The 26,458-nt window shown below is 37.2% G+C and overlaps 1 protein-coding gene across 4 annotated transcripts in view; it reads left to right on the top strand.

Annotated features, from left to right (window-relative positions):
• Positions 1-26,458, top strand: part of HOOK3 (hook microtubule tethering protein 3) — a 108,924-nt gene that overhangs the window by 70,698 nt on the left and 11,768 nt on the right. For 3 of the 4 annotated variants that reach the window (XR_006604080.1, XM_045070956.1, XM_045070958.1), the window contains exons 14-22: positions 1,217-1,286; positions 3,782-3,922; positions 13,740-13,827; positions 16,263-16,268; positions 19,100-19,134; positions 22,460-22,542; positions 24,211-24,311; positions 25,384-25,488; positions 26,114-26,185. Coding sequence is in view for 3 of the 4 variants with exons in the window: in XM_045070956.1 (XP_044926891.1) it covers positions 1,217-1,286; positions 3,782-3,922; positions 13,740-13,827; positions 16,263-16,268; positions 19,100-19,134; positions 22,460-22,542; positions 24,211-24,311; positions 25,384-25,488; positions 26,114-26,185 (701 nt within the window). In the remaining variant the exon portion in view is untranslated. The remainder of the gene's footprint in view (positions 1-1,216; positions 1,287-3,781; positions 3,923-13,739; positions 13,828-16,262; positions 16,269-19,099; positions 19,135-22,459; positions 22,543-24,210; positions 24,312-25,383; positions 25,489-26,113; positions 26,186-26,458) is intronic. The other variant, XM_045070957.1, reaches the window with a different exon arrangement.

The raw sequence follows: 26,458 nt of genomic DNA, 5'->3' as shown, positions 1-26,458 counted from the left end.
ACTATAAAACTTATAGAAGAAGATGGGGAATTGTAATGCCTCTGGATCTACTTCTTGGAATTGATACCAAAAGCATAAGACAATAAATGAGGAATTGGACTTCATCAAAATTAAAAACTTTGTGCATCAAAGAACAGTATTGATAGTGAAAAGGTAACCCATAAAATGGGGAGAAAATATTTGTAAATCATCTATTCAATAAGTGATTGATTTCCAGAATATATAAAGAATTTATACAACTCAACAACAGCAAAGAAATAAATAAGTTCACTAATGGTTAAAGCACTTGAATAGATGTATCTCCAAAGAAAATACACCCCCCCAAAAAAAAAAGACCACATGAAAAGCTGCTCAATATCATTGTCATTAGAGATATGCAAATCAAAACCACAGTGAGATGGTTCTCATCCATTTGGAATGGATTATTACCCAAAAAAGAGAAACAAAGAATTCTTGGGAAGCATGTAAGAAATTGGAACTCTCATGCCTTGCTGGTAGGAATGGGTGGTTCTTCAAAAAGTTAAATATAAAATTACCACATGATCCAGCAACTTCATTCCAAAGTAAATATCCAATTCAAAGCAAGGACTCAAGCAAATTCTAGTTTACCAATGTTTGTAGCAGCATTATTCACAGTAGCTAGAAGATGGAAACAACCTGAATGTTCCTCAGCAGATGAACAGATCAAGAAAATGTACATATATTTATTTGTATACATATATGTAGCAAATGGAATATTATTTGGCCATGAAAAGAAATGAAGTGTGATAAATTCTGTAACATGTTTGAGTTTACAGAACATTCTGAATGAAATAATCCAGACACCAAAGGATAAATATTGGTATGATTTAACTTAGGTATCTAGAATGGGCAGATTTATTGAGACAGACAGAAAGTAAAATAAAGATTATGGGGGCTAAGGAAGAAGGGAATCCAGGAGTTATTTTTTAATGGTTATTAATTTATGTTTTGGGGTAAGGAGTTTTGGAAATAAGTAGGGATTCCACAGCATAGTGAATGGAGTTACTGCCACTCAGTTATACACTTCACAATTGTTAAATGACAATAAGATGACTGTAACATGGTCTTTTACATAACTAAAACAAAGACTTTAAATGTTAAAATTTTTAATGCTTAAAGTCGAGTTTCATGTAGAAACTAAAGGAATTCAGTGTACTCTCTCTACAACCTTGGATCCTTGTTTGTGTATTTATAGGGTTAATCCCTCTGGGAAGTCAAGAATCTTCAGATAGTCTGGCAGCAGAGATTGTTACACCTGAAATCAGGTAAGGAGATCATGAAATTCAGTCGTGCTGCACAGTATTCCTGGAGGAAACTTATCCCTCTGCAGTATGAAGAGAATCCGTTTCTTACTCATTTTTATTAACGGTTTCAACATGAACTCAGTATTTAATGTCTGTGTTTGCACCTTTTCAGTTGGCTGAAGAGACTTGATTTTTCCGTTTCAGTAGGACAACATTTGACACATTCACAGCAAACTAATATATTCATGATTGGATATCCTTACGAGACATTTCGCTGTGAAACCACTTGGCTTAAAAACAACGGTTATGCGTAGCCAACGACCTGCGAAATTAGTCACTAAAATTTATTTCTTAATTACATGAAATGGTCTGGGAAAGATATAATAGAAATATCTCCCCATTTTTACTACTCTTGCCTCGATATTACTTTACATTCTTATTTAGTCATAGCATTTGTAAAATTCCATTTTTTCACTATATACCTGGTTTGATATGGAAGAATGAAGAATGAAGGGAGAGGCACCAAGTGTCCAGCAGAAAGAGGATGGTTAATCCTGAATATTGCTTTTACCTTCTTTGGGACTATTTGCCCCCTTTAAAAATTGACACTGGCCTTGACTCTTCATAGCATCTTTGAGGGGTATTAAATGAAATAAGAGTTGTGTAAGAGTTTTATGAAGTCTGAAAGTTCCCATAGGCATTTAGTTACTTGTTGAGGAAATGTCGACAAAATTTATTCTTGTTAACATTTATTTAAGGAGGAGAAACAAAAGGAGTACAATGCAGCACCAACACTGGAAGCCTCTTATATACATTTTACTTTTCTACCATCTGATGTGGTGCTTTATTATTGGGCCAATAATATTTGTAGAATGAATGAACATTTTTTTATTATGAATGCTTCCAAGTACATGGCTATACCAAAAAAATAAAAGTTTTGGAGTGCCTGGGTGGCTTAGTTGGTTAAGCATCTGACTCTTGATTTCAGCTCAGGACATGATCTCAGGGTCATGAGATCGAGCTTTGGTGCTGGGTGTAATCTGGTTAAGATTTTCTCCCTCTCTCCCTCCTCCCATTCCCCCACTCATGCATACACACTCATTCTCTCATCGATAAGTAAAGAAATAAAAATTTTAAAAACCAATTTTTTTTTAAAGATTTTATTTATTTATTTTTTATGGTGCCCCATAAAAACAATTTTTAAGGAAGCTTCCAGGTTATACCGTTGATTCAGAGGTGCTGAACCTGATGAAGAGAAAAATTATATTCAACAAATGAAATGGCTTTTTTGAGTATGACTCAATACAAATTCAAATATACTGTTTCCAGAAGAGCCATCAAGAAAATGAAATGGTGGGCGTCTGGGTGGTTCAGTGGGTTAAGCCACTGCCTTCGGCTCAGGTCATGATCTCAGGGTCCTAGGATCGAGTCCTGCATTGGGCTCTCTGCTCAACAGGGAGCCTGCTTCCATCTCTCTCTCTCTCTCTCTCTGCCTGCCTCTCCATCTACTTGTGATCTCTCTCTATCAAATAAATAAATAAAATCTTAAAAAAAAAAAAAGAAAACACTTTAAAAATTCAAAAAAAAGAAAAAATGAAATGGTAAAAGAGATGAAATATAGTACTGTATTAGTTGAAGGTGTACAACTTGATAAGATATGTCTGTATTGTGAAATGATCACTGCAATAAATTTAGCTAACATTCATCACCACACATAATTACAATTATATTTTCTTGTGGTGGTACAGCTTTTCCTTTGAGCAGTTCGGCAGATTATGGATATTGTCTACAAATATCCACAAAATTCCTTTCTAGAATTAATCCTAAGGAAATAACCAATAAAGCTGATTGTTATTAATATGTTAAAGTTCAGAATTGATAACAATCAAATTCTGAATAATTGGGCATTGATTAAATAAATAACAATTCATCTATATTGTTTAACGTGTCATTTAAAGTATTATATTACCATTGATGTGTAATATTTAATGATATGAAAAGATTGTGAATAAGTGTAAATAGCAGATGCAGCACTAATAATCCAGCCTGTTAGCAAGAATTCAGTTTACCATATTTATAGGAATGGGTGGAATCCATATCTTGAAGGAATTCTTCATTGAATATTATATCTTGCCACCAAGTGATTAGCAGTTCAAGAGCGTAGCATTAGAGACCATGTTTTTTTATGAGAACCAAGGAACAAATATATATAGATGCATTCATAGATTAAACATTTAAACCAAAAAGTAAATAAAATTTTGAAATGGCATTAATTACAAATCATAATATTTGAAGACATTGTTATCTTCGGATTATCCATTCTGAAAAGAACATACTAAAGACCTGAAATGTAAAATCTTAGCCAATTACAAGAGCTAAATTCTTTGCAGGGTTGTTTTTTGTTTTTTGGTTTTTTCTTTTCTGTTCTCTGTGTCAAATCTGTAATTGTGCATAGCTGGATTTTGATAATATGGTATTAATGTGCCATGCAACCAGTTTTTCTTTTGCTCATTCAGGGAGAAACTTATTCGTCTTCAGCATGAGAATAAGATGTTAAAAATCAACCAAGAGGGTTCAGACAATGAGAAAATCGCCTTATTGCAGAGTCTTCTGGATGATGCAAATCTCCGCAAGAATGAACTGGAGACAGAGAACAGGTAGGAGTGTGTGTAGATGGCAGCATTGAGGCACAGATTTTCTCTGTTTTTCTTGATGTTGATTCCCTTAAACACAGATTTTAATTGTATTTTGAATACGGATAATGTGTTATTCCATTTCGTGTTGAAAGGGATTAATCCATTTTCCTACTTATGAACAGACTTGTGGATAAGTATTCTGCCTCTTTACAGCAGCATTTCCCTGTTTATATCTTCACGCAGAATGATATCAGACCCCTCCCCTTTTTCCTTTCTATTTGCTGATTAAAAGTAGAGGATTAAAGAGTCTGATCATTAATTCAGTCTTCCACAACAACTTCAGTTCTATGTATTACTAGATTAATAAAGTTTACCCTGTTTTTATAAGCCAATATGTTGAAGGATCAGTTGATGTGAGGAAAAAAAGGATCCATCATAACTGAATTGACAAGAACTTTTTAAAAAATCTTATTTTTTGTGAGCCTTAAATGTCATTCATCTTATAAACAATTACGAGAGTTTAGAATCTGCAAATTAAACAAGAAAACCACTTTTCTGCTTGTACGTTTTCGGTGTATCAAATTATGCAGTCATTCAAAACTACTGTAAAGCAGTAGCTCACATTTTGTTGTGAAAGTCTTTTGTGTTCTTTACCTTTTTGGAAATGTTTCTTAGATACCGAACATATGGTGTCTTTTCCTTTCTGTAGTGCTGTGATGTGCTATAATTTTTGAGGGATTTGACATTTTTATTAATGGTTTCCTAGTTTGCCTGATAATACAGATTCTTTGTTTATTATGCCTAATTGATTTGGCACTTCCCAGGTGTGAGTCAGTCTTGTGAGTCCACATTGTTTTTACAATTTTGCATGTCCTGCCCTTCTTGGCACTTTAATTTTTAAAGCTGCTGAGGTAGAATCGGCAAACAGTATAAATACCAGGGTAATTATTAGAGCACGGTTAAGCATAAACAGAAGGAGAACAGTTTTATGTGAATTCTTAGAGCATAATGAATGAATACTTTTTAAAAATACTTAGAAAAAGTTTTTAAAAAGGAAGAAAAGGGAATTTCAGAAAGCAGCTCTCAGTCCCACAGTCCCATGGTGAGAGTACCCTCTGTTCAACACCAACATCCTTTGCCTCTAGGCTATATTTTAACCATCTTACAGGAAGACCTTCTCTGTACCCTGATTTTTTTCCAGTGAATCAGTACCCACAACTTCCTTTATAATGCTTTTCATTGTTTCTCACAGGCTTTATAGTTATTGGCCTTCTCTCATCAGAAACAAAACAACTACTTGTCATTTGAACAGCACTCATGTTGTAGGTGACGGAGTATCTCCCAAGTCCTGATGGCATTTACAGCTGTTTACAACTTAGTATTGTTTGTTCTCTCTCTCTTTTTTAAATCATTTTACCTTCTCTTACTTCTCCATCATGATCAGTGTACTCTCTAATCCCAATCCCTTCTTTCCCCCATCCCCACACCCACCTCCCTTCTGAAAACCATCAGTGTGTTCTTTATGGTTAAGAGTCTGTTTCTTGGTTTGACTTCTTTTTCTTTCCTTTGCTTTTTTGTTTTGTTTCTTAAATTCCACGTATGAATAAAATATAGTATTTGTCTTTCTCTGGCTGACTTACATCACTTAACATTATACTCTCTAAGGTGACGAGGTGGCCGAGTGGTTAAGGCGATGGACTGCTATACTCTCTAGCTCTCTGATGTCATTACAAATGGCAAGACTTCATTCTTTTTTATAACTGGTATTCCATTGTATATGTACCTTTATCTGTTCACCTATCAGTGGGCATTTGGCTGATTCCATAGTAGGGCTGTTGTAAATAATGCTGCAGTAAACATCAGGCTGCATGTATCCTGTTGAATTAGCATTTTTGTATTTTGGGGTAAACCAGTAGTGCAGTTACTGGATCATAGGGTGGCTATATTTTTAACTTTCTGGAGGTTCTGAGGAACCTCCATGCTGTTTTCCTTGGTGGCTGCACCGCACTGCAACAGTGCGGGAGGGTTCCTTTCTCTCCATTGCTCATCAACACTTGTTTCCTGTGTCTTTAATTTTAGCCGTTCTGACAGGTGTGGGGTGATACCTCATTGTAGTTTTGATCTGCATTTCCCTAATGATGAGTGATGTTGAGCATCTTGTCACGTATCTCTTGGCCATCTAGATGTCTTCTTTGGAGAAATGTCTGTTCATGGGGCACCTGGGTGGCTTGGTTGGTTAAGTGTCAGAGTTCGCTTGGGTTATGATCTCAGGGTCCTGAAACTGAGCCCCACATCAGGTTCCCTGCTGAGCAGGGAGTCTGCTTTTTTCCTCTCTCTCTCCCTTTTGCCCCTCCCCCTGCTCATGCTCACTTGCTCACTCTCTCAAATCAATAAATAAAATGTTAAAAAAAGAAATGTCTCTTTGTGTCTTTTGCCCTTTATTTAAATTGAATTTTTTGGGTTTTGGTTGTTGAGTTGTATATGTTTTCTGTATCTTCTGGATACTAACTTTTTTTTTTTTTTTGAAGATTTTATTTATTTATTTGACAGAGAGAGAGAGAGAGATCACAAGTAGGCAGAGAGAGAGAGAGGGATAAGCAGGCTCCCTACTGAGCAGAGAGCCCAATGTGGGGCTGGATCCCAGGACCCTGAGATAATGACCCAAGCAGAAGGCAAAGGCTTAACCCACTGAGCCACCTAGGCGCCCCGAGGATACTAACTCTTTATCAAATATGTCCTTTGAAAATATCTTTTCCCATTCTATAGGTTATCTTTTAGTACTGTTGTTTGCTTGCTTTGCTGTGCAGAAACTTTTTATTTTGAGGTAGTCCCAGGAGTTTGTTTTTGTTTTTGTTTCCCTGCTTCACAAGACATATCTAGAAAAATGTTGCAATGGCTGAAGTCAGATTACTGCCTGCACTGTCTTTAAGGATTTTTATGGTTTTAGGTCTCACATTTAGGTCTTCCATCCATTTTGAGTTTATTTTTGTGTATGGTATATGTTTGGATGATCTGTCCATTGATGTAAGTGGGTGTTCCAGGCCCCTACTATTACTGTATTACTATAGATGAGTTCTTGTTGGTTATTAACTGTTTTATGTATTTGGTTCTCCCGTGTTGGGTGCATAAATTTTTTAAATTGTTATATCCTCTTATTGGATTGTCCCCTTATATAGTGTCCTTCTTTTTCTCTTGTTACTGTCTTTTTGTTGTTGTTTTTTAAAGAGCATTTATTTGAGGGGTGCCTGGGTAGCTTGGTCGATTAAGTGTGTGCCTTCAGCTCAGGTCATGATCCCAAGGCCCTGGAATGAGGCTCCCTACTCAACGGGATGCCTGCGTCTCCCTTTCCCTGCTTGTCCTCTCTCGCTTTCTCTCTCTCAAATAAAGATTTTACTTATTTGAGAGAGCAAGAGAGCATGAGTCAGGGTGAGGGGCAGGAGAAGCAGACTCCTCGCTGAGCAGGGAGCCCAGTGCGGGGCTCAAGCCCAGGACCCTGAGACCAAAACTTAAGCCAAAGGCAGATGCCCAAACAACTGAGCCACCCAGGTGCCCCTACAGTCTTCATTTTTAAGTCTACTTTGTCCATTATAAGTAATGCTACCCCAGCTTTCTTTTGACAGCTATTTGCATGATAAATCTTTCTCCATCCCCTTTCAATCCGCAAGTATCTTTGGGTCTCAAATGAGTCTCCTGTAAGCAGCATATAGATGGGTCTTGTTTTTCTATCTACTGTTAGCCTGTGTGTTTTAATTGTAGCATTTAGTCCATTTACATTCAGTGTCGTTATTGATAAATATGTATTGCTGGTTTTGTTACTTGTTTTGTGGTTGTTTCTATAGTTTTTCTGTGATCCTTTCTTCCCTTGCTCTATTTCATGATTTATTGGCTTTCTTTCATGATATATTTGGATTCCTTTCTCTTAATTCTTTGCATATCTATTATTGGTTTTTGATTTGTGGTTACTATTAGGTTTGTATATCATATCCTCTGCATATAGCAGTCAGTATATTAAGTTTAAACCCATTTTTTACTCCTCTGTCCCACTGCATGTTTTAGGCATGTGGTGTCATGTGTTATATCCTTTCATGAACCCCTTGACTGAATTTTACAGAAATACTTATTTTTACTACTTTTGTGTTTTTTACTTCTCATACTCCCTTATGGCCTTTCCTATCTACTCAAGAGTTCCCTTTCATATTTCTTGTAGGACTGGTTCAGTGGTCATGAATTCCTTTAGTTTCTGTCTGAGAAACTATCTGTCCTTCCATTCTGAATGATAGCCTTGTGGGATAGAATATTCTTGGCTACAGATTTTTCCCTTTGAGCATGTATAATATCATGCCACCCTTCTGTCCTGTGAGGTTTCTGCTGAGAAATCTGCCAATAGCTTTATGGGGTTTCTCTTGTATGTAACTGTTTTCTCTTGCTGCTTAAAATTTTTTTAATCCCTATTGCCTGCCATTTTTATGTGTGTTGGTATGAACCTTTTTGGGTTGAACTTTTGGGGGCTCTCTATGCCTCCTGGATCTGGATATCTGCTACCCTCCCCAAATTTGGGAAGTTTTCAGCTATTTCTTCAAATAAATTTTCTGCCCTCTTACCTCTCTCTCCTTCTGAGATGCCTGTCATATAGTTGTTAATACCTTTGATAGAGTCACTGGTTTCAGAAGGCTGTCCTGAATTTGCTTAATTTTCTTTACTCTCCTTGGCTTAGTTTGGTTACTTCCCATTGCTTTTTCAGGTCATTAATTTATTCCTCCACTTCATCTGGCCTGCTATTTATTCCATCAAGTGTATTTTTAATTTCATGTATTGTGTACTTCACCTTTGATTGGTTCCTTTTTAATGCTATTTGAAGGATCTCATTGATGTCCTCCATTCTTTTATCCAGTCCCGTGAGTATCTTTATGTTTCCTACCTTACATTCCATCAGGCATATTACATATATTTGTTTTGCTTTGGCCTCTTGTTGTGGTTTGGTCCTGTTCTTGGATTTGGCCCATATTTCTGTGTCTCCTCATTTTGTCTTTACTTTCTGTGTCTATTTCTGTTAGGAAAGTCAGCTACTTCTTTTGCTATTAATGATAACAGCCTAATGAAAAGGAGGTCCTGTAGTTCAGTGCTGCCTGTTCCCCAGGGCCTGGCAATTCAGGGTGCATCTCCTACGTGTGTGCTCTGCTGTTGAGTCTTGACCTCTTTTTCCTTCATTCCAGTTGTCTTTAGAGGCTTTCTTTGCGTATTGTGGACAATGTTTGGTCCCCAGCAGAGGTGAGGAGTGTTTTAACAAGGTGTGCAATGGTATGCTTATGAAATGAGATCTGACCCACAAATGAGACCAGAGGTCCCACAAAACACACAAGTTGGGAGATGGGAGATGTGATGTTGGCAGGGTTTGCACAAGTTTTCTGGATGGCGGGGGGGTGGGGGTTGTTGATGTGCTGCAGCCCTGGGCTTAAGGGGAGTGTGACTGGGAAGGGCGGAACCATGGAGCCGTGGTTGGTACAAATTAGGTAGGAGTGGTGACTATGTGTTTGCTGGGGGACAGGGAGAGGGAAATGGTGTCTGCCAGTTCCTTTATTCTTAGAAAGGTCTCTGCATGATCCCTATTTCTCCGGGCCACATTCAGAGATGGGCAAATCACTCCCTCTAGTCCGCCCTCGGTATTTGAAAGTGCTGGTTCTGTGCTAGATCTACACTGCCCTTGGTCATGCTGTGTCTTTAAGGGCTGGGGCACTGCTTCCTGTTGCAGTCAGGGCTCTACCAGAGCCGAGCTCACCAGTTTTTTAAATTGCAGGCTTTAAGTCTTGCTGGCTTTAAGAACTCAGGAAATTCAGCCTCTCTTACTTTGAAAGTCAAATATTACAGAGATCCATCCTTCCTATTCAGGGCTCCCTGGTGAAAGTATGTTTTGCTCCCAAACCATGACTTTGCCCTTCCTACCTTCTTCAGTGGGACCTCTCCTGTACCTTTAGCTGTGAAGTTTGTTCTGCCAGTTTTCAAGTTGTTTCCTGGGTTATTTACACTCCTGTGGTGGTATCTAGTTGCAGCTAGCTATTATTACATGTGGGATATGGCAAGCTTAGGATCCTCCTACTCTGCCATCTTCCCAGCAGACCTTTTGCTTGAATTACAGTACAGATTGATAACTTGCCTTTGTAGTATGACCATCTGTAACCTAGAACAACAATAATAATAGCAGCTAATGTTTATTAAGGTTTTGTTTGTTCCAAATACTGTGCTATTCATTTTAAGTATGTGGTCTTATGTTTACTAAAGTTTTACAGGTGAGGGAATTTGGGCTCAGACCCAGGCTACCTAAATTCAAAGCCTCTATGTAATCCATACCTTTTTTTTGTTTTTGTTTCTAAGATTTTTATTTTTAAACCATCTCTACACTGAGCATGGAGCTTGAACTAAATCCGAGAGTAAGAGCTGCATGCTCCACCAACTGAGCCAGCCAAGCACCCCATCCATACCCTCTTTCTTTTCAGTTTCTCTTTTGCCATGTTTGCGTATCATTTTTTTCTATCTTCCCCTCATGGAATGCTTTTTCCCTTAAGTGAATTACCCTAAGTTTGTTCTTAATGGAGTTTAATAAGAATTTACAGGACCTTGTCTCTAACTTAACCTCTTACTAGTTCCACTGAATCTTTTAACTTAAATTCAATTTGTTCACCATCAATATATTGTCTATCAGAAGGAAAGGGTTGTCGTAAACCTCCACAATCCTTTCCAATTAGTTTTCCCAGTAAGTTGGCTTTTTTAAAATCTGTAATACTTGCTGACCCTCACAATACACTTCTTTGTCAAAGTATACGTGATCTTGTTCCCTTCCCACTGAGAGTTTATTATGATCCTAAACTCACCCTCTTCCTATACCTCCTGACAATTATATGTAAGTAGACTTTACTTAAGATGTGAACTAACTAAATCTCTGAAGGGGGAGAAAATAGTTAGAGGCAGTTCACATTTATAGAGTGCCTATTATGTACAGGTACTGTGCTGAACACTCTGTATATTATCTTACTCTTCTAAACAACACCATGAAGTGGTGCTCATTTATTTTTTTTTTTTGAAGTTGCATTTTTTGAAAAAAGATGAACTCGTATTTTTTTTTCACTTGTATTTGTATATCTTCATCCCTCTGTGTATACTTCACACTTCAACAGTTCTATTGCTGTGATTGTCTCTTCCCTCTCACTAGACATTTGAGTTTTCAAGTACTTTTTTTAAGATTTTATTTATTTATTTGTCAGGGATAAATAGAGAGCCAGCGAGCACAGGCAGACAGAGAGGCAGGTAGAGGCGGAGGGAGAAGCAGGCTCCCTGCCGAGCAAGGAGCCCGATGTGGGACTCGATCCCAGGACACTGGGATCATGACCCGAGCCGAAGGCAGCTGCTTAGCCAACTGAGCCACCCAGGCGTCCCTTGAGTTTTCAAGTACTTAAAAGGAACATCTTGATACGGATTTAGTATACATTATGTTAATTACCACAGTATTTTTTTATTAAATAATTTCAAAAATGGCTAAGATGGATGGTTGAAATACTCTAATAGTTTGAAATATATTTTTTGTATTACTTTCTGAAAAGATGGAGCAAAGTTACAGTGTCGCTAGTAATGTATTTACGTATCTCCCCACGTTGAGTATGGATTTTTAGGTAATTCCTTCAGCATTTAAAAAGCACCCAAATTTTCTGTCCTTTGATTTGAAAAACATCAGTTATTATTATAGATTTAATTGAATTTGTACTGTGATTTTCACTAGTTACAGAACTTGGAACATTTATGGTAAGAATTACTCACAGTTTACTTAGTTAAAAAAGTAATTGCTTATTGAATTTTCTGTTTAGATAATAAAAATTCATTGCCCTGTTTTGTCCTTAATTTGAGGTAGTTCTGCCATCCTACCATTTCACTAATGTGTTTCCTCCTAAAATCACCAGTCCTCCCTTAAATGGCCAATCCAGTAGGAGCATTCAAGACTTTATCTTACCTCATGTCTATTGTATTCATTGTCATCGTACATTTTCCCCTTCCTTCAACTTTTTTTGAATTTCAGTTAGCACAACTCTCTTATGTTTCTCCTAATTCTCTTAAGGTTGAAGCTCCTCTTTCTACCCTGTGATTGGTGACCTGCCATGGACATATTTGTTCTCTTTTCCACTCTTCTTCACAATCTTTCTAGTTAGTATTATTTTTGCTTATGGCTCAGTTAACTCCAAATGGCTCTCACATCTATATTTTCAACACAGATTTCTCATTGTGCTTCAGACACAGAGGTCTAGCTGTCTGACAGATATCTCTAGGCTCTGCATTTTCAACAAATACAAAATAAGTTTATCTTTCCTTCTCAACCTGTTTCTCCTGAATTCCCTTCATTAAATGTTTTTCAGTAATTCAAACCAAAATCCTTAGTGTTTTTATTCCATGTATTCTTTTGCCCTTTAGATAGATTTCATCCTTGTTACCTCCTCTTTCAGGCATACTTGGTAATAACTGTGGTAGCCTCCTCCTGCTCTTCATGCCTTCACTTTGACCTTTTTAATAACATCTTCCTCTCGCCTACCAATGTGCTCTGTCTAAAATGTTATCGAAGTTGAACCCTTCTTGCAGTCCTTTAGAGTGATTGCCCAAGATTAGGGAACCAAGTCAGTCATAATTGACTTAGAATTTCTGAGCTCCAGAATCAACATTGTTTTAAAGGCTGGGTGGGTTATTCCATTTCAGCCAGATTTTTTTTTTTTTTAAGATTTTTATTTATTTACTTGATAGAGAGAGATCACAAGTAGGCAGAGAGGCAGGCAGAGAGAGAGGGGGAAGCAGGCTCCCAGCTGAGCAGAGAGCCCGATGTGGGGCTCTATCCCAGGACCCTGAGATCATGACCTGAGCTGAAGGCAGAGGCTTAAACCACTAAGCCACCCAGGCACCCCTCAGCCAGATTTTAAGATAAGTTCTAAATACTTTTGCATTCGTGCAAGGTTGTACCCAACCTTTCCTCTTCTCTGGTTTCATCTGTAGCCATTCTTTCCCTCATAATTTAGTCTTTAGACATGCTGTTCTTAAAGAATGTTATTTATTTACTTATTTATTATTTATTTTTAATTTTAAGTAGGCTCCATGCCCAACATGGAGCTTGAACTCACAACCCTGAAATAAAGAGTCGCATGCTTTACTGACTGAGCCAGCTAGGCGTCCCCTTTTTTAAAGAATTTTTTTTTTTAAGTAGGCTCTAGACATGCCATTCTTAAAGTCACAATAACCTCTCATTTTCTGTGTGATTAGGACATGGTGAATTCTCTGTTTTAAATCTGCTTTCCACTCTTAATCACTTAAGTATTTTATTTCTTGTTCTAGTCTCAGTTCAGTCGAGCCTAACTCCTCCACATGATTAGAGAAAGTTCTTTCTGCTTCAAGCAGTCATTATTCCCTTTTGGTACCTCTGTGTGCTATGTGGAAGTATTTATCTTGTATTAGTATTTATCTTGTATTCATTTTGCTTCCCTACTGAATTCCTTCACTATGGGGATCTTTTAGCACAGTGCTGAGCATAGTGCCTGACACATAGTTTCAATAAATGTATTCACATGAACTTCAGATAATTAGGTGTATATAAGCACATTGGGGCAACAAAATATGTCCACTAAACTACCATATTTGAAATCATCATAGAAATTTCAAGTAAAACAAGAAAATAACCAAAACAGTGAGCTGCACTACTATCTTAACATGAGGGTTTGTTTTGTTAATTATACTGCCTTTCTAACCAATATGATAACCTAGGGAGAAGATAAAAGTAAGTCTGAACTTGGAAAATTAATATACAGTTGATTTCTAGGTTGGTGAATCAAAGACTTCTGGAAGTACAGTCACAAGTTGAAGAATTGCAAAAATCTTTACAGGATCAAGGCTCAAAAGCAGAAGATGTAAGTTTTAATATGTATGAACCAATAGTTTCACAGTGTTAAGAAAAGCTATAAGTTCTGTTTTTTATTTGATTGTCTCTATCAGAATAATTTACAATTATATTGGTTATAGAAAAGAAGCAATATTTTCCTTTTACTAACATTCCTTAATGAAAGGACCAGACAGTACTTCATTGTACTGATTGGAATCACTCTGCTGGAAATTGGAAGTTTAGTTGTAGTTATTAGCCTAAGGAATTGACTGAGGCATTGTGGAGTTTTGTTTGTTTTAGGAAGTGGGAAAACTAGGATTTTTTTCTTTAAGTTTTTATTTATTCATTTAAGTTCCTTACTCCCATTGTGGGGCTCACACTCACGATCCTGAGATCAAGAGTCTCATGCTCTTCTGACTGAGCCAGCTAGGCGCCCTGAGGCTTTGTGTTATAAATGTGTTCATCTCAGTATTCAGAGTTCAGGGCTTTTTCCCTCTGGCCAATAACAACAACAGTGCTGTTAGAAATTTGGCATGTTCAAGTAGAAATTTTTTATGTATAATTGATATTTTCAAAAATAATGCTATCCTTAGAAATAACCATCCCTGAATTTCTGAGTCCCTCTTGCTACCCCAGCCCAGCCCCACACAAATAGAAGTTCACAGACCTTCTTTTACTTTAATATTCCCTTATACTCTGCATATCTGTCATAGCCTTGCCTGCTTGACTGTCACGGTCACATTAGAATATAGTAAATGTGTTGTGCCAGAACTAGATGGACTTTAATCTTCTCGGCTGTCTGAATTACCACAATGCTTATGTAGCACATAGTAGTCAGTCTCCAATGAAAGTGCAAATAAATTTTGCAATTCCTTTCCTTTTAATAAGCAGTATACGGTAGAACCGCAACTATAGAGTGTTCAAAATTAGTGTAAGGGGGGGGACCTTAATTTTAGTGACCAATCTTTGCTTCAGAGAGTTGGTTCTTTTATTATTGCTAGTGTAATTTGCTGTAAACTCTAGTCTTTGAGTATAAACCTTTACATAGTTGTATAAACCTCTACATAGTTGCTTTTTGGAGAATCGTCAAAACTATAGGTATATCATTTCTATCCAGTCTTAGTAATGTAAGAGGGTATGAAAACGAAAGAAACCAATGAAGGGTGTTAAACCAGCATATTAGTTAAAACCTGTGAATATTAGATCTAAATAGCTCATCATTGATCTAATTTTATGAGTTTCATAAACCTATACCTATCTTCTATTTGGTAGTATGTTCTTTCTAAGATCTCTGGTTTTGGTTTATCCTTTCATTAATGTGTGGGTAGTCCTTCTTAGACCCCAAATTCCTAGTTCCTAAAATTATCACCAACATCTAAACTACTTTATTCCCTTATTAAAATTGAACTAGTTTGAAATGTTACGGTTTACTTTTTAAAAGTGTTTTTCTAATCCAGAATGGTAAGCAAGAAAGAGATGAAGCAAAACCAACATTAGTGTATTAAAATACATAGAAGGCCAAGATTGTCTTCGAGATGAAATCACTTGGTCTCTAAAAGTTTGAGGAGACTTTTTCTTGATTTGTTATAGGAGAAAGGGGAAGGGCATGTGGTACATGGGAAATAAGAGTGGCAGGACATCAGTGTCCACCCTACCTTAGTATTAAAGAGATAGCTGCCATATGTGCTTGATTCTCTTACTTGTGTTAGAACATTCAGAGGAGTTTGTTCTGTAAACAATAATTTTGCCTAGGTATCCCTGTGGTAATCAAATCTGATTAACTATGTTCTGTGCCATTACTTAAAGAGAACATACTTCAGAAGTGAGATGCCAGCCATGAAAGTACTATTTGCCTAAGTTAGTCCATTTATTTGACTGCCCAGATGCTAGAGAGGTGTTACTCTATCTTCTTAGATATTCCCTTAGAGTTCTTTTATATATATAGAAAAGATTCAGATAGGAGCTTTCCTTATTGTGATATGATCCAAATCCAGCAAATGTTTGATGTTTTCATCTTCTCTTCCACTAACCTATAGTGTCACATCTCAGGAATATCAGGTAGTATGTAGAACAACTGGCCAAATGGAACTGGTCCCCTCTGAAGAACAGCGTAATTTCTGCCCATTTCTGTTACCAAAAGCATAGTCCTTTCATGTGACCTTAAGCCAGTAGGATGGTTTACACATTTTTATTATTTTTATGTCATTTATTTTTAGCATGGAAGCAGAAAAGCATTGTTAAATCCAGTCATATGAATAATATGAGCTAGCCACAGTGTATAAAACTCAAGAGAACAAGACAGGATGAGGAGACCATAGAAGAAAGAAAAATGTACATTTTTCCAAAAAAATGCATAATTTTGCTTATGTTCATGAATTACTAAATCGTTCCTTCTCTTGGCTGCTGTGTTTGCTTCATACTAATATGTCCTCTCTGTTTCTTGGCATGGTTTCTGCTCAAAAGGCTATTGTAAGTATGGCTTCCTATTCATTTCTATATATTGAGCAAATTTTTTTATTTATATACATTCTCTAACATCATGGTTGATGGTATTGAGATTTTTTAATTATGGGAATTCTGTGCAAATGAATATCTTATTTTCCTTACAAGTTTATGTCCTTTACACTTAAGATATTTAAAGGATATTGAAAACAAGTCAAGCCAAAAAGACCTCTGCTCTTATTTGTTCCCCCATCCCACTCCTGCTCTGCCTCCTTGTTATAATTAGTACATTTTTACAAATTATTTTGGAGTTTCCTATTGCAGTCTGGCCTCCTCCTGCCACCTCCTTTAATAGTAGCAATCTTCAGTGGAGAGGTGGTGGAGTATAGGAAGCATGGGAGTAAAGACCATGCACAAACTTTGGAGTCTGGCAGGCCTGGGTTTGTTTTGGGGTATATTGGTTTTTTTTGTTTCTTTTCTTTTGTTTTTTCCAGACTTGGGATTTTAATTTTGGGTCTGCCACTTAAAAGCTACTGAATGTCTCCCCAGTCTCACCTTCCTCACCTGTCAGATGGGCTGATATGGCTCACAGTGGTGAGATGAACATGAGACTGCAGTGCCTACTGTGTTAACCATTCATGAGAATGATTATTGTGTATTATCCCAGTTAAAACTAATTTTGCTAGCTAGCGCCCAGTCAGAACCTAAATGCAAAATTACAGTTAAGGTACTTAAAAGTATTTTCATTTTACCATCTGTACAAAAGAATGAAAAAGTTATCAAAGTGATAACTGAAAATTAACAGTTATTGCCTTTCTTTTTTATTTGGTGTAGTTTACATACTGAACAAAGAAGTAAATTTGATATATTCCAGAGCTGTGTTAAAGTCGACCTGAATAAACAATTATAGTAATCATTTTTAAATAAGGTGACTGAAAATCAGAAAACTCACTGTGGAGGTTTTTCCCCCATCACTGCTGCTATTGACTGATTGAACAATTTGTTTTCTAAGCCTACATTAATTGGGTTTGACTGAATTTTTCTCAAGATGGAATGTTTCATAGAACTCATTAGTAATATGTACCTTAACAAGTTTTAAGTTTAGTTACAAAACCTAGTGGTCCTTTATAGAATGCCTTTTTTTTTTTTTAAAGGCCAATTCTCATCTGTTTTTTGGGTGACTGTGTGTGTGTGTGTGTGTGTGTGTGTGTGTGTGTGTGTGTTTGGGGAGAGAAAGTTCACACATGTGACGTAGGGGGAGAGGAAGAATTTTAAGTTCAGTCTTATAATCCTGAGATCATGACCTGAGCCAAAATTAAGAGTCAGGTACTTAACCGACTGAGCCACCCAAGCATGCCAGGAGACTTTTTTTTTTAAGATTTTTTTCATTCATTTACTTGATAGATCACAAGCAAGCACAGAGGCAGGTGTGCGGGGTGAGGTTGTGGGGGCGGGGAGCAGGCCCCCTGCTGAGCAGAAAGCCCAATGCAGGGCTCCATCCAGGGACCCCAAAATCACAACTGGAGCCGAAGGCAGAGGGTCAATCCACTGAGCCACCCAGGCGCCCCACCCCAGGAGACTTTATTTTTGTTATTTTTTTAAGATTTTATTTATTTTAGAGAGAGAGTCCTCAAGCAGACTCCCTGCTGAGCAAGGAGCCCAAATCAAGATTCAGATGCTTAAGTGACTAAGCCAGGCACCCCACCAGGAGAGTTTTTTTTTAATCTCCAGCCAAAGCTTCATTCTTAAGTAAATTAAATTCTGTGCATACAGCGTCCTTCACATTCCTATACAATCACATAAATTTCTTATGTGCGTATTCAGAAATCTCTGAGTAAGTCAGTATTTTGGGCAGTTGATCCCAGTCTCTACCATGATGCAAGGAGAATAATATAGTTGATAAAAAGTATGTTGGGGGGTGCCTGGGTGGCTCAGTGGGTTAAAGCCTCTGCCTTTGGCTCAGGTCATGATCCCAGGTTTCTGGGATCGAGCCCCACATTGGGCTCTCTGCTCAGCAGGGAGCCTGCTTCCTCCACTCTCGCTCTGCCTGCCTCTCTGCCTACCTGTGATCTATGTCTGTCAAATAAATAAAAATCTTTTAAAAAAAATAAATAAATAAAAAGTATGGTAGGGAAAAGATGTATTATTATTAGAATTCTACCTGCCTATTGGGTCCAAGAATATTAGGTCTGTGTATATGTGGCCTTTTTATTACTTTCTTTTTTTTTTTTTTTTTTTTTTTTTTTGACAGAGAGAGATATAGTGAGAAACAGCACAAGTAGGGGGAGCAGCACGCTCTCCATTGAGCAAGGAGCCTGACGTGGGGCTTGATCCTGGTCATGACCTGAGCCTAACGCAGATGCTTATTCATGTGCGCCACCCAGGCACCCCTTTCCAGTTCTTGACTGTAGAGACTTCAGATATGCAGTTTCTAGGTATTTTATACTGATTGCTATCACTCATGGTCTGCTCTCTCTCCAGTCAAAGAGAAATACGGCACCTGGATGGCTCAGTTGGTTAAATGGCTGCCTTCAGCTCAGGTCATGATCCCAAGGTCTTGGGATGAGCCCAGCATCAGGCTCTATGCTCAGCAGGGAGTCTGCTTCTCCCTCTGCCTGCTGCTCCCCCTGCTTGTGTTTTCTTTCTCTCTCTCTCTGACAAGTGAATAAATAGAATCTTAAAAAGAGAGAGAGAAAATGAGAGAAATAGACTTAAGTACATTGTCTATTTTGAGCTCTTTGACCAGAGAACTTAACTGAGAACTTATTCAGGGTCAGTTACTACTGTACTCTTTATTTAAAAAAAATAATTTTGTTAGTTAAACTGTTAAATAAATTTATTTTATTTTCCATTTTCAGTCAGTTCTTCTAAAAAAGAAGCTTGAAGAACATCTGTAAGTATAAAAGCTGTTGAGTCTCATTCTCCTATCCTCCAGTGAAATAGAAGTATTTTGTTAGGTGGTTACAGAGTATCTAGGCAATGGCCACGAAGATACAGGAAATTATAAGACTTCTTTATTGTCTAAAGGGTCATCTCCACCCAGTGTCCTTAAGTCAAAATAAGTACTGCTTTAGAACTGTTTTCTCCTAAGACTCCAGAGTTTTATGTGTTTGTGGTAGTATTTATAACTAGGAGTTTGAGACACTATAGATCAGGAAGCAGGAACCTTTTTATGTAAAGGGCCAGCTAGCAGTTACCCTAGGCTCTGTAAACCATGGTCTGTGTCACAGTCATGTGGCTTCATAGTTTAAAAGCAGCCATAGACTATAGATTAATGTTGTGACTGTTCTGTAAAACTTTATACAAGAACAGGCAACTGGTTGAATTTGGCCCAGAGACTGTAGTTTGCCAGCTCTAGAGTATAGGCAGCTGAATCTCCTTTTTAAGTGAAGTTTTAAAGTACTACAGAGCTTATCAGTAGTAGATTTTCAGACATTTCCTTGAGTTAGAAATATATTTGAAAGTGACTTTTTAACCTAAAAAATGAAATAAATTTTAAAAATATTACATTTGTTTTCTCATGAAGAAGAAATCTTTATCCATCTTTATCTTTAGCTGAGGTTGACATCGTTAGGAATATTTTGTGAATTTCCTCACACCCAGTAACAATTTAAATCCTATCAGTTTTTAGCAACACTCTCCTAACGAACATTGAATATATGGTGGCCATGAATTGCTAGCCTGTTGGGGGTATTAACAGTGTTCCACTATGGTAAACCAGCCATCCTCGGTATCACAGAGATAATTTTGACTTCTTCTACTATGATTGGAAAAAAATTTCTGTAATCTGGCAGTTTGTCTCATGCTATCTTTTTGGGGTGGGGGGTAATATGGCAAAAGTGAGATAATCCCAGGAACTGACACTTGCTGGCAAGTATAACAAGGGGCTGATTCCTAATGCACTAATAGAAGAAAAAATGTTGCCTTCTAGCCATTGTGGGGTTGCCTAGAGTTAGAATTCAGTCCTGAATTCTGTCCTTTTTTCTTAACCATTTCTCTGTTGTTTAAAAAAAAGGAATACCTGTTGTTTCATACAACAGTCCATTGTTCATACAACAGAACCATTGTTCTGTGTTCATTTACATGGTAAATATCTTCATCAAAAAGAATTTATTATTGAGAATGAAGCCTGTTAGTCTCCAGTGGCTTCCATAACAAATTACCACAAACTGGGTGGCTAAAAAGAAAGCAGAAATTTATCTTTTTCCAATTCTTGACACTACAAGTCTAAAATCAGGGAAGTCAGCAAAATGGGTTCCTTCTGTAGGTTCTGAGGGAGTCTTCAGGCTGACTGCTAGCAATCCTTGCTGTTCCCTGGCTTATAGACACATCACTCTAGTCTCTTATCTCCCCATCTTCACATGGCATCCTCCTCTCCGTACGTTTTGTCTTCACATGGCCTTCATATAGGGACACCAGTCATTGGACTTAAGGCCCACCTTGATCCAGCACAACCTCATCTTTACTAATTATATCTGCAAAGACAGTGTTTTCACATTCCTGGGTATTGGGGGTTAGGACTTCACCATATCTTTTTTGGGAGTTATAATTCAATCCACAAGAGGGTCCATAGACATTTCAAAAGGTCATTTTCATGCAAATTTAAAACTATAGTGAAGATGCTGTACTTTACATACACCAAATTGGGTAAAATTAAAAATCAGACATACTGAGTATTGCCGAAGATGTTCCGCAAGGTAAATCTATTGCCTAAGATGTTCAGCAGTGTATTCTCCACTGAGTTTCTATCAGTTTGCTTAGCAAACTGAACATGCACATATGCTGTGACCCATGAGTTCCATTCTCGACATAAACCCTAGATTCCCAGAAATGCTTTTAACCATGTGTCAGGAGACGTGTAGAAGAAAGTATAAAAGAATATTGTTTGCAATAACAAAAGTAGAACCAATACAAATAGCACCAGTTTGTAAAACAATAGCTACGTTCAGACAACAGAACATAATGCCGCAGTCAGCTGTGTAACTCAAAACTAACACCTCAACATACATGAATCTCAAGAGCATGGTGTTAAGTAAAAGATGGACGTCACAGGACAGTACATACAGTATAATGTATAAAGTGAAACTTTGGCAAAATTCACCAGTATATTGGTTAGGAATTCACACGAAGGCTCATCAGGAAAGTCATGAAAAAGATTAAACTTCTGAGTTTGGGTTCCCTAAGTTTCTGGGTTAATTTCTGTTTCATGACCTGTTTACTGAGCTGAAAGTTAATTACTGTTTTAACTGCTGTATATACTCATTTTATATCTAGATACATATAGATATACTCAAAAAATTTGTTGAAAAATAAACTTATTAGAGTATTACTCATAGAAAAGACCAGAAATAGACTTTAAAAAGTGCTCTGTTTTCTTCTGTTTTTTTCTATATTTTCCAATTTATGCAGCCTTTTTTCCTCTACTATTACAAAGTGTTAAACTAAATAGAGAATTACACATATTATATCTAATAGAAAGAAACTTTCTGTTCATTATTTACTTTTGGATTGGAATATAACTTACATAAAGTACACAAATTCTAAGTTCCTGAGTTTGATTAATGTTTTTTTACATTCAGAGATACCCCAGATCAACATAGAATACTTCCGGTAAACTCCCCAAAATTCTTCATTCTCCCTTCTAATTGACTGATTCCATCCCCAAACTAGCCACTGTGCTGCTCTCTTAACCACCTTTCATTGATTTTTGACACATTCTGAACTTCCTGTAAAGGGAATCCTACAGTATTACCCTTTTGTATTTGACTTCCTATGTTCAAAATTCTGTGATACCTGTCCATGTGGGTGCATGTATCATTAATTTTTTTTTATTGGGGGATAGTGTTCTATTTTTATTTTTAACACCATTTTACAATAAGAATTTTGCACTGTAAAACCTCTGTAAAGTTTTAAATTAATTTTTATAATATCCTCTTCCTAGAAAAAAAATCATTAAGTTCTCTGTGTCCTCTTATGCCTATTTATGTAAAAGAAATTATAACTATTTCAGAGTCTGAAAATTTTGTCTCTATTTTTTAACCTATTTTAAAAATATATATTCATGTTGGATTAGGCTTTTTTATCCTCTTTTGTTTCATAGCAGTTGTGTGATATGCAAGTGTATTCCAAGAATAAAGAACTTAGATCTTTCATTTCAAGTGAGAAAAAAAACAAAAGCAGTAGTAGTAGGTGACAATGTGTTACATATTTTGTTACAGGGAGAAGCTTCATGAAGCCAATAATGAATTGCAGAAGAAGAGAGCCATTATTGAAGATCTTGAACCACGATTTAATAACAGCTGTGAGTTTTCCCTAATTAGCATAGTTGTTTTTAATTAAAGTATAGTTAACATATTATATTACTAATTACCACAGTTTTATATATTTTTTTAAGATTTTATTTATTGAGAGAGTGAAAGTGCATGTGCAGGGGGGAAGGGCAGAGGAAGAGAGAATCCCAAGCTGATGCCACACTGGGCTCGATCTCACAACCCTGAGATCATGACCTAAGCCGAAACCAAGAGTTGGATACTTAACCAACTTAACCACCCAGATACCCAGTGATGAGTTTATAAATTGTTCCTTTCAGAAACAGGTCCTATTATATATTCTAGCAATTAGAGAATTTATCTTATTTACAGAATGAGTATATAATCATCTTTATAATGCTTCTAATTCTAGTTTTGAGTTTTTTCTTAACTATAGATGGTAATGAATATTTTATGTAATTATCTATTTCCATAGTATAGTTGCATGAAAGTCAGATGTTTTACTGCTTTTGATATTTATACCTGTAAGTAGTCTGACTTTATTCATGCTTTTAGTAAAGGACACAGACCTTCCCCCAAACACAGACCTTTTCTAACTGTTGTGAAATATATATCACATAAAAATGACCATTTTAGGGGCACCTGGGTGGCTCAGTTGGTTGATGATCTGACTTCAGCTTGGGGTCCTGGGATCAGGCCTATACGTGGCTCCTTGCTCAGTGGGGAGTCTGCTTGTCCCTTTTCCTCTCCCTGCGGGCTCCTCTCTCCCTGTCCGTGCTCTGTCACTCTCTCTCTGTCAAATAAATAAATAAAATCATCTTTTTAAATGACCATTTTAACCATCTTTTAAGTATATAATTCAGTGGCATTTAGTACACTCACATTGTTGTGCAACCGCTATCCATTTCCAGAACTTTTTCATCATTCCAAACTGAAATTCTGTGCCCATTGAACAGTAACCTCCCATTTTCCCCTGTCCTGCCAGCCCCTGGGAGCCACTGTTCTACTTTCCTTCTCTGAGAACTGTTCTAAGTAAACTCACCTAAGTAGATTCATACATTTGTCCTTTCATGTCTGGCCTACTTCACCTAGCAGAATGCCTTTCATTTTCATTTATATTGTCTCCATGTTGACACGTGTATCAGAATTGAAGCTGAGTAATACTTAGTTATAATATTGACCACATTTTGTTTATAAACTCATCCATTGATGGATACTTGATTTCATTGGTGGATACTTTTTAACTTACGCATTTCTAAACTGAAGTTTTTATTTACAAGAAAAGCTTTTTGTTAAAAAAAAGCTATTTTATAAAAACAGTTGCTTTATTTAAAAAAAAGTTGTTTTATAGAAACAAAAATTATGAATTTTTAAAATAGAATTATATATAGGATGGGGCTCCTAGGTGGCTCAGTTGGTTAAGCAACTGCCTTTAGCTCAGGTCATGATCCTTGAGTCCCAGGATTGAGTCCCACATCGGGCTCCCAGCTCAGCAGGGAGTTTGCTTCTCTCTTTGACTCTCCTCCTTCTCATGCTCTCTCTCTTAGTCTCTCTCTCTCAAAAAAATAAAACCTTTTTAAAAAATTATATGTAGGAATAGACCAAACAGTCTCTCAAAGCTACTACTTATTTGAAATATTTTTCAGGTTGTTACAATCTAAAAAAAATTTTTTTTTCTTTTTTCACTCTCTTATCTACAGCCTTAAAAATTGAAGAATTACAAGAAGCTTTACGGAAGAAAGAAGAGGAAATGAAGCAAATGGAGGAACGGTATAAAAAATACTTAGAGAAAGCCAAAAGTGTGAGTGTCTGTAATGCATTTATCTTGGGGGCCCAAATTGGGGGTGGAAGGAGCAGTGATTTATCAAAGACATTTGGAGACACCTGTGGAAATGCGGATTTGGATTGAACAGTGATGACTTACAGAATTATTGGTTTTCTTACAGAGATGTTGGTATTGTGATTGTGTAAGAGAATGTCCTTAGTCTAAGAAGATGCATGTCGAAGTACTTAGGGGGTTACATGTTCCCAGGTCTGCAGATTGCTTTACAGTATTACAGTATGCTCCCAAACAAGCCTCTGTGTGTGTGTGTGTGTGTGTGTGTGTAGGTGTAGAGAAAATGTGGCAGTGCAGCAGTTGCTGAATTGGGGTTAAAGGAAATGGGTTTCTGTTTCCCTCTTTCAGTTTTCTATAGGTTTGATCAATTTTTATAGTAAAAGTATTGAGCCAAAAAGCAAAAAGACCTTTCCCAGAAGACTGCTAGTTGGCCAACTAGAATTGATTGCATAACATGCCCATGGCCTAAACCAAGCTGCTGGCAGAGGAGGCAGTAGAGTCACAGTGACAGGCTTTTTAACCCTCAGGACCCATTCCTCTAAGTATCGGGCTGCTCAGAGGCAGAGGTTAGCTGAGCCATACAATAAGATTTTTTCTCTGGGGGCACTTGGGTGCCTCAGTCAGTTAAGCCTCTGCCTTTGGCTCAGGTAATGTCCCAGAGTCCTAAGATCAAGCCCCATGTTGGGCTCCCTGCTCAGTTGGGAGTCTGCTTCTCCCTACAACCCTCTCTCTTCTTGTGTTTTCTTACTCTCTCTCTCAAATAAATAAATAAAATCTTTTAAAAAACTTTTTTCGGGACACCTGGGTGGCTCAGTTGGTTAAGCAGCTGCCTTCCGCTCAGGTCATGATCCCAGTGTCCTGGGATCAAGTCCCACATCAGGCTCCTTGCTCCACAGGGAGCCTGCTTCTCCCTCTGACTCTGCCGGCCACTCTGTCTGCCTGTGCTCCCTCTTGCTCTCTCTGACAAATAAATAAATAAAATCTTTTTTAATAAATAAATAAATAAATAAAATTTTTTCTTTGTTTCTTTTTGCAGGTTATCCGTACTCTAGACCCTAAGCAGAATCAAGGAGCAGCACCAGAAATACAGGCTCTTAAAAATCAGCTTCAGGAAAGAGACCGACTCTTCCATTCTTTAGAGGTAGTTTGCTGTACTATACTATATGATAAGATATTTGATGTTTTTTGTTGTTGTTGTTGTTTTTTAAGATATTATTTATGGGGCGCCTGGGTGGCTTAGTCGTTAAGCATCTGCCTTCGGCTCAGGTCATGATCCCAGGGTCCTGGGATCAAGCCCCACATTGGGCTCCCTGCTCAGCAGGAAGCCTGCTTCCCCTCCCCCACTTCCCCTGCTTGTGTTCCCTCTCTTGCTGTTTCTCTCTCTCTCTCTCTCTCTCTCTTTCTCTCTCTGTGTCAAATAAATAAATAAATAAAATCTTTAAAACAAAAAAAAAGATTTTATTTATTTATTTGACAGAGAGAGAGATCACGGGTAGGCAGAGAGGCAGGCAGAGAGACAGGGAGAATAATACTCTCCACTGAGCAGGGATCCTGATGCAGGCCTCGATCCCAGGACCCTGGGATCATGACCTGAGCCGAAGGCAGATGCTTAACGACTGAGCCACCCAGGCTCATTTGGTTTTTGACACTTTATTTTCTAGGAGCCTTGCTATATACAGCTGTGTCCATGAATTTATATAACTAATTGTATTTTATTGATACTGTGTTTTTCATCTTTACATGTTTACATGTGCTTGTTTTTTTAGAAAGAATATGAGAAGACAAAGAGTCAAAGAGAAATGGAGGAGAAATACATTGTTAGTGCCTGGTACAATATGGTAAGAAAACACTTCAAAACACATTGCAAAGTTCATTGAATATATAATGTTTATTATACTACCTGTATTATACTACTGTATTATAGAAGTAGTTCTACCAAATAAATTTGAAAATAATTGCTAACCTAACACACACTAACCAAACCTAATGCTGATCTTAGGATTGAAAAGGAGAAATGAGAACCACCATAATAGGGTTAGGGTTAGGATATTTTGAACACATTATTAAGTCCTAAAGGATAGAAAGATAAATGACAGTTTGATTTCTGGCCC

The sequence above is a fragment of the Mustela putorius genome, unplaced genomic scaffold (assembly GCF_011764305.1).
Source record: "Mustela putorius furo isolate JIRA1106 unplaced genomic scaffold, ASM1176430v1.1 tig00003976_pilon_pilon_pilon, whole genome shotgun sequence".
Classification (NCBI taxonomy): Eukaryota; Metazoa; Chordata; class Mammalia; order Carnivora; family Mustelidae; genus Mustela; species Mustela putorius.
The sequence above is the reverse complement of the archived record's forward strand: the minus strand, read 5'-3'. Positions and strand labels throughout refer to the sequence as shown.